At 46.4% G+C, this 14380-nt stretch overlaps 1 protein-coding gene across 1 annotated transcript in view; it reads right to left on the reverse strand.

The window, feature by feature from the left end:
* Positions 1-451: 451 nt before the first annotated feature.
* FKBP9 (FKBP prolyl isomerase 9) overlaps positions 452-14380 on the reverse strand; it is a 44036-nt gene continuing 30107 nt past the window's right edge. Inside the window, exons 7-10 of the mRNA XM_068972597.1 lie at positions 11582-11768; positions 7422-7567; positions 5744-5907; positions 452-2623 (exon numbers count right to left, since the gene is read on the reverse strand). Coding sequence (XP_068828698.1) covers positions 2447-2623; positions 5744-5907; positions 7422-7567; positions 11582-11768 — 674 coding nt within the window. The 3' untranslated portion in view covers positions 452-2446. The remainder of the gene's footprint in view (positions 2624-5743; positions 5908-7421; positions 7568-11581; positions 11769-14380) is intronic.

Raw genomic sequence — 14380 nt, forward strand, 5'->3', positions numbered from 1 at the left:
CTGGGGGTGGCTGTGTCCTTCCACCCACTCCTACCAGGCAGCCCCATCCAGGCTCCCCCGACCCTTCAGTCCCAGCATTAGAACAGCTTCCTACTGTTGATGCCCAACGGCGGTCATGGGTACCTCGGCGTCCTTACTGCAATGCCCCGCCCTGCCCCAACCCCACCACACTCATGTAAAGAGTCCTTTCATTCGCTTCTCTTCAGAAGGCCCACTTGAGTGTATGTTTCCAGCCAAGACCCTGACAGATACACCCTCTTTCTACTGTACAGCGATCTTCTACTTCTTTCAACTCAGTCCTGCTGAGTTTTTAACCAAGGGGATTCTGGAGGCATGGCGTATTCTTATGGGGGAAATGAGCCTTCAAATAAAACACAAAACCTGATAATTCAATATTTTATATATGAAAAATTCATTTTCCAACATTTGTTCCACTGAATGAGTGCACAGCATTTTCAGGAACTATCTCGGCTATATCAGTACAAAATAGTTTAAATTAGTCAAAGTCACTTCAAAAGGAAAATCATTGGTTACTTCAGAGTGAGTGCCACCACCATGAGGAGACATAGGCAGCAAGGTGGTTACTGCATGAGGACAGGTCAGCAGGCACAGTGTCCTACACAGAGAGAGGCCCCCAGGCCTTAGGGCACTTCCCTCTCCAGACAGAGGGGTGACAGAAATACATCACTTTGTTTATGCTCACCTGTTGGGATGACATTTCTGTCTTGGCTACAGTGAGAGAACTCGAGTGTGGCTGAGCCATCAGCCCTACTTGTTTCTATCTGATCAAAGGATTCAGGGTGGGAAGAGAGGGTGCTATGGGATAGAGTGATGGGAATAAGAAAGAGCAAAGCAAACAATCTTACATGACAAATGCAGAATCAAATTCTCATGGTACAACATGCCTTATGTTTGGTCCACTGACTTTCTTTTTAACCTCCAAGTTACCTGGCCAATAGGAGGACCACAACAACGTGGGATGTAATTAACCAGAGAAGTGTGTGTGTGTGTGTGTGTGTGTGTGTGTGTGTATAGGCATGGTGGAGACCGGGCATTACCAGGTCTTGAACAGGCTGCTAAGAAGTTGTGTGTGTGTGTAGGCATGGTGGAGACTGGGCATTACCAGGTGTAGGTGGGTGGGTGTGGGTGTGTGTAGGCATGGTGGAGACTGGCCATTACCAGGTGTGGGTGGGTGTTTGTGTGTGTAGGCATGGTGGAGACTTGGCATTATCAGAGGGGTGTGTGTGTGTGTGTGTGTGTGTGTAGGCATGGTGGAGACTGGGCATTACCAGGTCTTGAACAGGCTGCTAAGAAGTTTCGTGTGTGTGTGTGTGTAGGCATGGTGGAGACTGGGCATTACCAGGTGTAGGTGGGTGGGTGTGGGTGTGTGTAGGCATGGTGGAGACTGGCCATTACCAGGTGTGGGTGGGTGTTTGTGTGTGTAGGCATGGTGGAGACTTGGCATTATCAGAGGGGTGTGTGTGTGTGTGTGTGTGTGTGTGTAGGCATGGTGGAAACTGGGCATTACCAGGTGTGTGTGTGAGTAGGCATGGTGGAGACTGGGCATTACCAGGTGTAGGTGGGTGGGTGTGGGTGTGTGTAGGCATGGTGGAGACTTGGCATTATCAGAGGGGTGTGTGTGTGTGTGTATGTGTAGGCATGGTGGAGACTGGGCATTACCAGGTGTGAGTGTGTGTGTGTGTGTAGGCATGGTGGAGACGGCATTACCAGGTGTGTGTGTGTGTGTGTGTGTGTAGGCATGGTGGAGACTGGGCATTACCAGATGTGTGTGTGTGTAGGCATGGTGGAGACTGGGCATTACTAGGTGTGAGTGTGTGTGTGTGTGTGTGTGTAGGCATGGTGGAGACTGGGCATTACCAGGTGTGTGTGTGTGTGTGTGTGTGTGTGTGTGTGTGTGTGTGTGTAGGCATGGTGGAGACTGGGCATTACCAGGTCTCGTACAGACTGCTAAGAAGTTTCCTGGGGCTATCTGGGAATGCTGATGGGGCCGGCCCTCTCTTTTCTAACCACCTGGAGAACATTTTGAAAACACCAGCAAGTTAACATTTTTAACCCTCTTTATGTAGATATCCCAGACACATTTTCCTCTGTTCCCTCCAAGATGATTACAACTTCTGTATGATGCTATTTTCCTTTAATAACAAACCACCTACCCAGAAGGCTCACAAAACAATAGCTGACAATGCAGCATTTTCAATGTTCTACACCACCCATGCTAAGGTCCCTGCACTGATTTTATTTAGTATCACTGGCATCAGCCTAAAATTCTCACCGTGTATATCAACCCACCCCAATGCATGTCCCAGGTGCTACGTGACCCACCTACTACTTGCTGACCATTCCCCTTCTGAGAGACCCTCGCACCCTCAGTGCACATTCTGCCACAACAGGGGGCTTGGTATCATGCAAGTGGCTCATGTCAGGTTTAGAGTTCATCATGTTTTGTCTCCTGGTCTTTGAGTTTAAATTCCTCAGCCGTGACCTTCCCATCTCCATTTCGGTCCTGGTTGGTGAACATATTCTTCACGATCATCTCAGCATCAAATCCAGGAGCGAGTTTCCCTTTTCCAGATGCCACCTGGGCATGAATGTACTCTGAGAACTGGAGAGAAAGGGGCAGTACAGACCATGAGACAGGATAGCCAAAGACACCAAGCTGGAGCCTAAACAAGGCGGTCCTGGGACAGTGGGGTTGGAATTTGAGTCTGAGCCAGCAGAACAGACAAAATCTTCTGAGCTATATGATCTTGATTTTTTTCCTCCAGCATGCGTGCTCAGTCACTTCAATCGCGTCCAACTCTGTGATCCCATGGACTATATGTAGCCCACCAGGCTCCTCTGTCGATGCGATTCTCTAGGCAAGAATACTGGAGTGGGTTGCCATGCCCTCCTCCAGGGAATCTTCCTGACCCAGAGGTGGAACCCGTATCTCCTGCATCACCTGCACTGCAAGCAGATTCTTTACCTCTGAGCCACTGGGGATGGCTTTTAACCTCTGGATGCAGGCTAAAAACCTTGGACAAAATGACTATGGGAGTGCTTAGGTTCCAGGCAGCTAGTACCTAGCAGTCACTGGAACTATCCTGTTTCCCTAAATCAACACTTAGTTTTCCACCTACAGCTGATCCCCTAATCATCCTTGCCTCTGAAAATTCATTCATTCATACAATAAAAACCTACTGTCTACTGTATGCTGAGCAGCATTCTAGAGCCTAAAGATTCATCAATAAACAAAACATCCTGCTCTTGTAATTCTAGCATACACTAGTGGAAAAGATATACTATTAAAAAGGGACATTTAGAATACTATGCAAACACTAAAAAAGGAACATTCAAAAGGTAAGTAAACTACATATTAAGTTAGAAAATAAAATGCTCCAGAGAAAGGAAAGTCAGCCAAGTCAGGAAGATCAAGAGTACAGCCAGGGGAATTGGTTTAAGTATCAATTTGGTGGTCAGGGTAAAAGCACAGTGCTAAAGAGAAGTGTGTATGGAGGCTTAAAGGAAGTGAGGGAACAAGCCCAACAGTTACCTAGGGGAAATGTCTGCTGAGCAGAGAACAGCCAGTGCAAAGGCCCCAGGTGGACACATCCCCAGTGTGTTTACAGCACAGCAAAGGGACAGTCGACGGAAGGACAGGACAGCGAGCAGGTGGCGGAGGGCCTTGTGGGGCCCTTGTGGGCCGCTGTAAAGACTTTGAAGATGAAGGGATGTATGGTTAGGCCAACAAATACAGCTGTTCTCTTACTGCTCGGCCAGCCCTTGCTTCACCAACACCCTACTCACAAGAAACCCTGCCCCAGCTAGTGATTGCTTTCCTCTTTATGCCAAAACAGCTCCACCTGCTAGTTTATTAAAGGGAAATATCTGCCCTCATGATGGTCTAACCTGAGGGCCTATGAGGGTCGTGTCCTAGCTTCTGGTTTCCTTGGTAACTGATGAGCCAACCTGACATTAATTCCCCTATTAACGGTAGCCTCCTTCTCCCCCAGGTAGTAAAGGCTCCTGCTATGTCCCATCTGCCATACACTGTGGGGGTGTCACTCCAGGGCCTTCGCTGCAGACATGGAAGATCCCTGTTCAGTAAGTTGTTGATGTCTCTGTCACCACCTCCAGGCTCTTTCTGCAGTCTCCAGGCTGGACAACTACAAGGCTTTGGGCCTGCGGGATGCTGCCTGACAGGAGGCTTCTGCAGAGTTCTGAGATGAAGCGGGCCCTGCTCCAACTCGCGTTTTAGAAGGACCACTCTGGCTGCTCTGAGGGGCAAGGGTGTGAGCAGGAAGACCTCTGCAGAGGTCCAAGCGGGAGGTGACGGACACTGGATTGAGGTACTATGGAGCGGGGGTGGTGAGAAGTGGTCAGGTTCTGGGTATATTTTCAAGAAACAGCTAGAATAATTTCCTGATGGATTTAATTTAGCCTGTGAGAGAAGAGAGGAGAGATGGCTGGGTGTTCTCACCTGAGCAACTGGAAGGGAAATGCTGTCATCAAATGAAATGGGAAAGGCTTTGGGTGAAGCAAGTTTGGGGGGTGGATATGGGGGGTTCAGTGAATGACAATGTCAAGTGGGCAGCTGATACCTTAGTGTGAAGAGGACAGAAGACAGGCCCGGAGCTGCCAATCTGGAAGCCAACAGGATGAAGACGATAAAGCCTTAGGACAGGAGGAGGTCACCAAGGGATGACATCAAGGGGGAGGAGAGCAAAGTTCAGGACTTAGCCTGGGGCCCTCCACTCTGAAAAGCCCTGGGAGAAGCAGCTACAAGTGAGGCAGAAGGAACCTGGAGAAACTGTGAGGCGGAAGCCAGGAAAAGAAGGCATCTCAAAAAGGAAACAGCTGTGCTAAAGTAAGCTTGAGAAGTGACCATTGGGTTCAGTGCCTGAGCAAGAAACCAAGTTCAGTGGCGTGGAGGATAAAAACCCAACAGGACTGGGTGTAAAAGAGATTAGGAAGAAAGGAATTGGAAGCAGGAAGGACAGACAACTCTTGAGGCTTCTGCTGTAAAGACAGCAAAAAAAAAAAAAAAAAAGGAAAGATGCATTAATAAGGGAAACAGCAGCATGCTCTTAAGCTAATGGGAATGGTCCAGTAGTTGGGAAAATGTGGATGACAGAAGAGGAAAGGGGAGGAGGCTGGAGACACGTCCTTGAACAAGGAGATGGGAACAGGCAGAGACCTGAAACTCCCCAGAGCTGCGACAAGACAAAGACTCTCTTGCCCGGCTCCACAAAGGGGTGTCTCATACAGGAGAGACAACACAGGACCTAGATGATTGAGACATCTACAAACCACTGGACAGCTGTGCAAACTTGAGCAAGCCATTCACCTTCTCTGTGCACAGCTGTTTTCTTCTGAAAAATAGGGGTGATTACATGGCTGTCATGAGGGCCAAGCAAGATAATATATGTGAAAAACACTTAGCACCATGCAGGCCGCAGCAAACACCCAGGAATGAAGAACTGAGTCTAGATCTGTGAGCCATGGAATCAACCCCTGAACTTCTCCGGGCCTCAGTTTCTTCAAACAGGAACTGTGAGCTTCGACTTAGAAGACTTGGTGTGTTTGCACCAGCGCCTAACACACGAGCATGCAGTTTACAGATCACAAGGAGCAAGCAGCGGTATCCACCCTCTGAGTGGGTTCACATTCAGGATGGGTGCCCCAGCCCAGGGAGTTTCCCTGAGCTCCTTGGGCCCCACTTCTATTCAACAAGGTCAGTTACCTCTTCCAGGAGGACTTCTCCATCACCATCCTTGTCAATCTCTTCAAAGAGGTTGGCTGACACCTCACCGTTCCATACGAACATGTACCCCTCTGGCAGGCCAGCCACGAGCTCCAGCAGCTCGATGTCAAACACCAGCACGGCACTGCCGGGCACTTCTCCATCTGCCACAGGACAGGGGTGGAGGTGGCGTTAACGACAAGGCAGCGAGCACGCCCCTCTGCCCCCTGCCCCAGCACCCAGGCTCTGGCTGCCTCATGGATGGAGGCATCTCTTGGGACAGCAAAAAAGTTCAGCCTCAGCAAGTGGGTTTTCCAAACTGTAGGTAGTGAGTCTCAAATCAATTTAAAGGATGGTGACCAACGTTTTTTTAAATTAGGGATAGAATAAAATCAGAGTACATGATACATAGAAAGGATAGATACTATTTTATGAAACTTAGTTCTAATCATATAAAACTAAAGCTATACGTATTATTGTTGTTGCTCAGTCATTAAGTCACGTCCAACTCTTTGTGACCCCATGGACTGTAGCCCACCAGACTCTTGTATCCATGGGGTTCTCTAGGCAAGAATACTGGAGTGGGTTGCCATTCCTTTCTCCAGAGGATCTTCCCGGGGCAGGGATGAAACCCTCAGCTGCTGCACTGGCTGGCGGGTTCTTTACCACTGAGCCACCAGGGAAGCCCATATGTATCCATACACGAGGTATAAATTGTATGCTTATGCATAACACTAATTGGGAGATAAAATGTAATTCTTACTGTGTCTTGGTGAAAAGAAGTTTAAAAGCAACTAGCAGAGACCACAATGGTAGAACTTTTGAATAAATTTAACCACGGAACTTTAAGAATAATACGTTATGCCTTAAAATCATGAGCCATGATATGATTTGTAAACACAAATTCTAGAACAGTATACACACTATGGGCCCAAATTAACTTATAAGTATGTGACTATAAATAAATGTAATGTGCATTATTTTAAATTATATATTGTAATTATATGTCATGGGAGTATAGTCTTACAGGATACATTTTTTTTTAAGTGTTTTTTCTCAGATTGGGGAAAATAGCATAGAGTATATCTTTTCCAATTATTTAAAAATTTTGAAAAAATCAATCCAAAGTGCCTATCACTTCTGTAAATTAGCACTTCCCATCTACTCCATCTCCAGACAGCAGAAGTACAAGAACTGAAAAAGAAGGGGTTCCGACCAAACCCCATGAGGAGGGTTCATTTTGGCCAAAATCAGAATCAAACCATAATAGCTGTGAGGGCAACATACCACTAGTATTTCCAGAACTTTACACCAATCTTTTCCACAAGGAAATTTTCTTAGATAGCTTATAGGTTCAGCATTCCACTGTCCCAGGAAACAGTTTCCCAAGGAAGCACCTAGCTCACCTGGGAACCCCTTTCAGTGACATTTCCCACACATGGGTTTGAAGAGTCAAGGGGTTTTTGTTTTTGTTTTTTCACAGAAACCCCTGCTTAATCCCATTAACATGGTACTCACACCGAATTCATAGGGTCTTGAAACAAAAATGCTAAAGACTTGAATAAAGATTTTCTGGGTTGGGGTTTTAAATGGAAGAAACATGTTGTGTTAGAACCTCAAAAAGCACAAAATACAATGACCGTGTCCCAGACGCCTTTTACTACTGTTACAGACTCACCCACGCCAGCCTCGCCGTAGCCCAGGTGGGGCGGAATGATCACAGTCCGCTTCTCTCCAACGCACATCTCTCTGAGACCCATATCCATTCCCAACACGACCTGTCCAGATCCTAAAACGATGTTATACGTTTTGCCTAAATTCCACCTGAAAATGAAACAGAAGAATCTCTGGTTAGGCCATCAACCCACTGGTACTTAAGCATGTCTTTCTGAGAACATGTCACTTCTGTAATCTTTCTGCCAAAGATACAGAATTCCTGCGGAATCATAAGGACACAAACCCACACTGAGGGACAGTCTGCAAAACAACCAGCCTGCAATCGTCAAAAGTTTCAAGGTGAAAATCAAGGGACGACTGAGGAACTGGTTGAGAGTTTTGGGCATACTGCAATGAACCCTCTTGCTATAAAAGACCGTACAGGAACATTTGGCAAAACAAGTGGTATATGCATAAATACCTAAGTCACTAAGTTCTAGTCAGTGTTCTGAAATTTTTGTCAGAAATTTACAAGAAAATTTTAAAAATATGTAATGTAGTTAAGACCCAGATTTGCATTCAGCAGACCTGAGTCTGAATCCTGGTTCTGCCACTTAATCTCACAGAAATAAAATTTTACAGTTTCCTCATCTATAAAATAGAGATAATAACAGCTATCGCACAGGACATTCTAAATAGCAAATAATATGGTTGGCACGGAGGAAGGCAAGCATCAAGAGCTCAATAAATGGACAGCCTTGAGAGTGCAACGTGCTTGTGCCTGTAACACTCTATGACTCCAGAATAATAACAGTTAACTTGGGCCATGGTTTTAATGAGCCTTGAGGCCCAAAATCCCTAGGGAATCCAAATAAAAGTCACCTCAATCAGTACTGAAAGTAAATCTATTTTCAAATTGATGCATTCCTATCACTTCCTAAAAGCAAACAATGGGAATATTCTTCAAATCCAAAGAAGAAATGCCTCCTGGCTCTCTTGGTGCCCCCTTGATATCCATCACCAGGTGGTGACAACAAGGAAGGTACCGCCCCATGGGCCACCTCCTGTTCTCAGGCTTCCTAGCCTCCCGCAGACGAAGGGCCAAAACAGCGTTTGCATCTGTCCTACCTGGGCTGAAAGGGAAACAAAGCCAGTTCCAGCACACTGGATGCCTTGGCCCCAGGCCTGAGGGAGGGCTCTCCTCTGCCCTACCCAACACAACCCCTCCTTTGTCAGCAGCACAGAGGCGCCCTCACACTGCCTCTCTCCAGGGACCCTGGGCAACTTCCCATGGGACTATTGGGTTTCAAAATCGTACAGAATATGCAAGAACTCATTGAGTTATCAAATAACAAGTGTTTATTCTTTTCTGAGGCCAGTTTCAACACACATGAAGACAACCCTCTAAGCAAGCAACTTGTTTTTACATGTCATCTCTGAAAACTCAGCTCATTCTTTTCCCTCAAGTCATACTTTTATTTTTGATTTGCCAGTTTTTGTCTCAGACATTCTCCTCATTCCTTCTGTGTATTCCCGGCTTCCCGTTCGGTGCAAGCTTCCTGCTTCCTGCCTACAGGCAGCCCTCTCTGGCTCTCCACCCACGTTCCCCTCTCTCCGGTCCCACTCTCCCAGTCCCGATCAATGAGCAACAGCAGCAGCACCTGCCAAGCTGTGAATAGAGCCCACGTGGGCTTCGGGTGGCGCCAGGCCCCGTCCTCCAGAAGAGGCTCCTCCCACACACAGGTAAGCCTTCGCCTGCCGCACTTCCCACGACCCTGTTACTCTGAAACTTCCGCCCAGAAGAGAACCCGCAGGGACGCCCAGACACTGCTCTTTCGTGTCAGTGTACACGTGACATAGATGACTCCAGTGGTTCAGAATGGAGCCTCTGGGAAGAGGAAGGAGCGTCACGTGGCTTCTGCATGCTCTGTAAGAATATTGTGCATCCGCCAAACACGCCTCAGAAGCAGGAAGACGGATTTCCCCACCCCACAAGAGACGCATATCCTGATCCACCAAAGAAGAAATTCCTTTGTTCATTTCCCACCCCCACTTCCCCTTTCCAAAGCTGTAGGAGGACCAACAAGAATAGGAACGTCAGGCCAGCAATGACAGCTGGCCATCGGTCTTACAGGCTGTCCTAACCTCGTTTTCCCCTGCACAAGCTCACTGAACCCAGAACAAATGCAAGCCATGCTTCTTCCCCACTGTCCTCCACAAGTTTCCAACCATTAGTGCAGTGAAGTTTGTTGTAAGCTAGATTCTCCTGTAAATCTGGGCTCCAGGAGCTAGAGCATATTTCATTGATTCTATAATGCATATTTTTTCACATTTTAATTTCTTTTGATTTGGGATACATCTTACAACAGACATCATGTTGTTATTTTTTGACAGCGTTCTTCGTTTCTTGAGATACATAAAATGATGCTTCTAACAACCAACACATTTTAGATCTGATGAAATACATGAAATGCTTTAGGTCTCACAGCACCAGAGAGAATGAGGAGTATGTCCCTCAAGCTCTCCACACCCAGCCACACCCTGTCTCCTGAGGCTAGAAGACAAAGGGATGGGTGAGAAGGAGATAAGACTCTCTCCATCTAGAATAAGTGCAGTAGCACATATTTATATGAAGCTGTTCTTTCTTTTGAAGACTAAACTTAGGATTCTAAGCCAGGCTCAGGACAAAAATGGATGTACTTATATGGAGACACAAAGAAAGGCTGAAAATGTTTCCTTCCCAAAGAGAACAGCATATAACCTCGGCTCAGATGGTAATATCTTCCCTGGTGGCTCAGAGGTTAAAGCCTCTGCCTCCAGTGAGGGAGACCTGGGTTCGATCCCTGGGTCGGGAAGATTCCCCTGTAGAAGGCAGTGGCACCCCACTCCAGTACTCTTGCCTGGAGAATCCCATGGACGGGGAAGCCTGGTAGGCTACAGTCCATGGGGTCTCAAAGAGTTGGACACGACTGAGCGAATTCACTTTCACTTTCAGATGGTAAAGAATCCGCCTGTAATGCAGGAGACCTGGGTTCAATCTCTGGGTTGGGAAGATCCCCTGAAGAAAGGAACAGCTACCTACTCCAGTATTCTGGCCTGGAGAATTCCATGGACAGAGGAGTCTGGCAGGCTACAGTCCATGGTGTTGCAGAATTGGACATGACTGAGCAACTTTCATGTCCATAGATAATCTAAAGGTTCAGATACATAAGGAGCAAAGCTCCTTTTACCTGCATGGTACTAGTATACACTGTTGATTCCTAGTAATATGGTTTTAGATTCATCTCAATTAACATTTATAAAATACTTCCTTTGCGTTATGTTCTGGGCTAAGTGTAAGGAGTAAAAAGATGAATAAACATGTTGAGTATCTAAGGTGTTCAGACCAGCAACAGTGATAGAAACAAAAACAACTATAAGGTGTGTGTGCATGCTCAATCTCTAAGCTATGTCCGACTCTTAGTGACTCCATGCATTGTAGCCCACCAGGCTCCACTGTCCATGGGATTTCCCAGGTGAGAATACTGGAGTGGGTTGCCATTTCCTTCTCCAGGGGATCTTCCTGACCCAGGGATCAAACCCGCATCTCCTGTGTCTCATGCATTGGCAGGCGAATTCTTTACCACTGATCCACCTGGGAAGCCCCCAACTAAAAGGCAGGTAATACATAAAACATTATGAGACTACAGAATTGAGAACAGTTGATTCTTCCTAGGATCTAGGCAAAGACCTTGCGAAAAGGGAAGGTGCTTAGACCAGGGCAGAAGTTGGCCAGAAGGAAGGATGAATGCAGTGCACATCCTGCACCACAGCACATGGCACCCCCGGGAGGCGGAAGATGGACCTCAGCAGAAGACGAGACTGCTGAGGCAGAACGGAGCTGACAGGAGAGCCTCACGTGCCTCCAGAGAGACTCTGGAGCTTGGATTTTATCTGTGGGTTAACTTTTAAAGACAGTAGTTACGAGATCTTTTCAGACAGTTTCAAGGGGTCAAGATGAGACCGTTCAGAGGGAACTCTTAGAACAATGTACCAGAGTAGTGATGTACACTTAAGATACACAGTGCAAAATGCATGGAAATAAAGCCCTCAATGAGTATCTGGGGAAAAGAAAAGGGGGGCCACAGGAATACCGACTGTTATCCACCAGGCTCACACCCCACCGATCCCTGCTGTCCTTACGTGGAATCCAGCAGGGTCCCATCCAGAAGTGAGGCATTATAGTGATACTTGAGGTAATCCCCTTTTTTACTCAGCACTGAGCAGTCAGGGGGCTTGTAGTGGGAGGTGATGCTGATGGAGTCTGACGGGTTGTGAAAGTCAATCACGTGGATGTCAAACACCAGCACGGCCGAGCCAGGGATGTTCCCTAGAGGACAGACACAGGCAATTAGAATAGTAGCAGCACACCTGGCCCCCCGTGTCACCAGGTAGTCCTCACAGACCTCAGTGAGAAACGCAGGGACCCAGCTATGTAATCCCAGGGATGCTGGAAGAATAAAGCTAGAAGGGCTGCTAAAATGTAAACTAACTCAGTTTTATAGACGGGGAAACTGAGGCACAGATTTGTCCACAGTCAGGAGCACAGTTTGGACTAAAAGTCAAGACACTGCACTACCGCCCCATGGAATGGTTACGCCTGCAAGACTTACAGCTAAGTTCATCGGAGATGAGAAAACTGCTCCTGCTAGAAGAGGTGAGATAAGAAAATCAGTTATAGGAAGAAAATCACTTTAGTACTCTACCACTGCTCAAGAGAAGCAAAACCAACAGTAACTTCATGGGGGAAAGTTCAGTTCAGTCGCTGAGTTGTGTCCGACTCTGCGACCCCATGGACTGCAGCACGCCAGGCTTCCCTGTCCATCACCAACTCCCGGAACTTGCTCACACTCATGTCCATTGAGTTGGTGATCCTATCCAACCACCTCATCCTCTGTCATCCCCTTCTCCTCCTGACTTCAATCATTCCCAGCATCAGGGTCTTTCCCAGCATCAGCATTATGGGGGAAAACACCTAGCTAAAACTGACCCATATACACCTCTTAAGATATACTACACCTAACAGTTCACAAAGTGCTTTATGACACGTCCTGTTCTACACAAAGTTACTGCACTTCCACTTTTGAGAACATTATGAATAATGTTTTACACTGTGTATGTGTGTGCGAAGTCACTTCAGTTGTGTCTGACTCTTTGTGACCCAATGAACCATAGCCTGCCAGGCTGCTCTGTCCATGGGATACTCCAGGCAAGAATACTGGAGTGGGTAGCCGTGCCCTCCTCCAGGGGATCTTCCGACCCTGGGATTGAACCCACATCTCCTACATCTCCTGCGATGGCAGGCAGGTCCTTTACCACTAGCGCCAGCTGGGAAGCCCGTTTTACACTTTACAAAGCATTTTTCACATACATTCTCTTATTAAATCTCTGCAGCAGCCTTGTTGGGTAAATATTATCATAAATTCAGGAACAGCAGTTCCTGCATGAATTTAATGACAGCTTCTAGGGAGGCATCAGTTGTTACCCACACTTCCCAAATCATTTCAAAATTTAAATGTAAAAGATTTGTAAACAGTAATACTTAGAACCAAGAATGTATAATATTTTCATTAGCATTTTGCAGACAAGCAAACCAACTCATATATAACTTGTTCAAGAAAATAACACAGCTATCAAGAGAATTCAGTAGAGATACGTGAACGTCAACAGCCCCTTCTCACCCCACAGATCTTCCAACTCCCACCATGTACTTTTCTGTTTTTTGTCTGCTTTCTCTCTAACACATACTTAATGGGTAGGTGCTTATTAAGTATCAGGCACTCTTATAAGTGCTTTAGATGTATTAATTTATTTAATTCTCATTATAATCATATATTCCCAAACTACAGATGAGGAAACTGAGGCACAGGTTTAGACACCTGCCCAAAGTTACCAAGGCGTAATTAGAGAAGCTTGTGTGTCTACAGCAGAACACAGGTGCCTGATATTCACTAGTGATGGGGAGTTGCTGATGTGAGCAGTAACAGGTTGCAGGATCTTTTCCATAGGAACCAGGTACTGCAAACTGCCATAGGAAGGTGCTCAGAAACCAGAGTCAAGGGCAGCTCTCTGCAGGAAACAGGACACACTAACAGGGGTGAGTGGCTGTGGAGCCATCTCAGTGTTTTCTCAATCTTGGTTACCCCTTAAAATCGACTGGGAATGAAACTTGAAAACATTATGCTCTGACACAGAAAGACAAATATTGTATGTTTTCAATTATATGAGACACTTGGAATAGGCAAATTCATGGAGACAGAAAGTAGAAAGATGGTTCCCATGGGCCAGAGGGAGAGAGGGTAATGGAGAGTTTGGGATGATGGAAATGTTCTGGATATAGACGATGGTGATGGTTATACCACACTGTGAATATATTCAATGGCACAGAACTGTAAATTTTAAAAAGTGTTTAAATGGTAAATATATACATTTTACCACAATAAAAATTAATTCACCACATTCACAGAATAAAAGAAAAAATCATGATGACCTGAAAAAAAATCACCTGGGTGCCCCTCTAAGATTCAGATTTAGCTTATCTAGTACTGTGGTCTGTCTCGGTCTTGGGTGCTATCAGGATGTCCTGGAGAACTTGGTGAAAATACAAAGGGCCAGGACTTTTCGCATGCAGCACCTTTGGTTCTGTAATCTTTTTAGCTGTCAGGGGACTCTCTTCTGTGATATGCGGCAACATTTGAGAACAGCTGAAGAGTGGTGCCAGGCATAGTATTGTTCTGTTTTGTTTCCCAGGGGTTTTGTGTTGTTTTGTTTTGCCCCTCTAAGGGGCAGCCAAGTTTAAGGAATGCTGTGCTATATGGTCTGTAAGTGAGCAGCTGATGCTATTTAGGAAGCCCTCGAATCGTGGTGCTGGAGAAGACTCTTGAGAGTCCCTTGGACTGCAAGGAGATCAAACCAGTCCATCCTAAAGGAAATCAACCCTGA

Source organism: Capricornis sumatraensis, chromosome 5 (genome assembly GCF_032405125.1).
Source record: "Capricornis sumatraensis isolate serow.1 chromosome 5, serow.2, whole genome shotgun sequence".
NCBI classification, from domain to species: domain Eukaryota; kingdom Metazoa; phylum Chordata; class Mammalia; order Artiodactyla; family Bovidae; genus Capricornis; species Capricornis sumatraensis.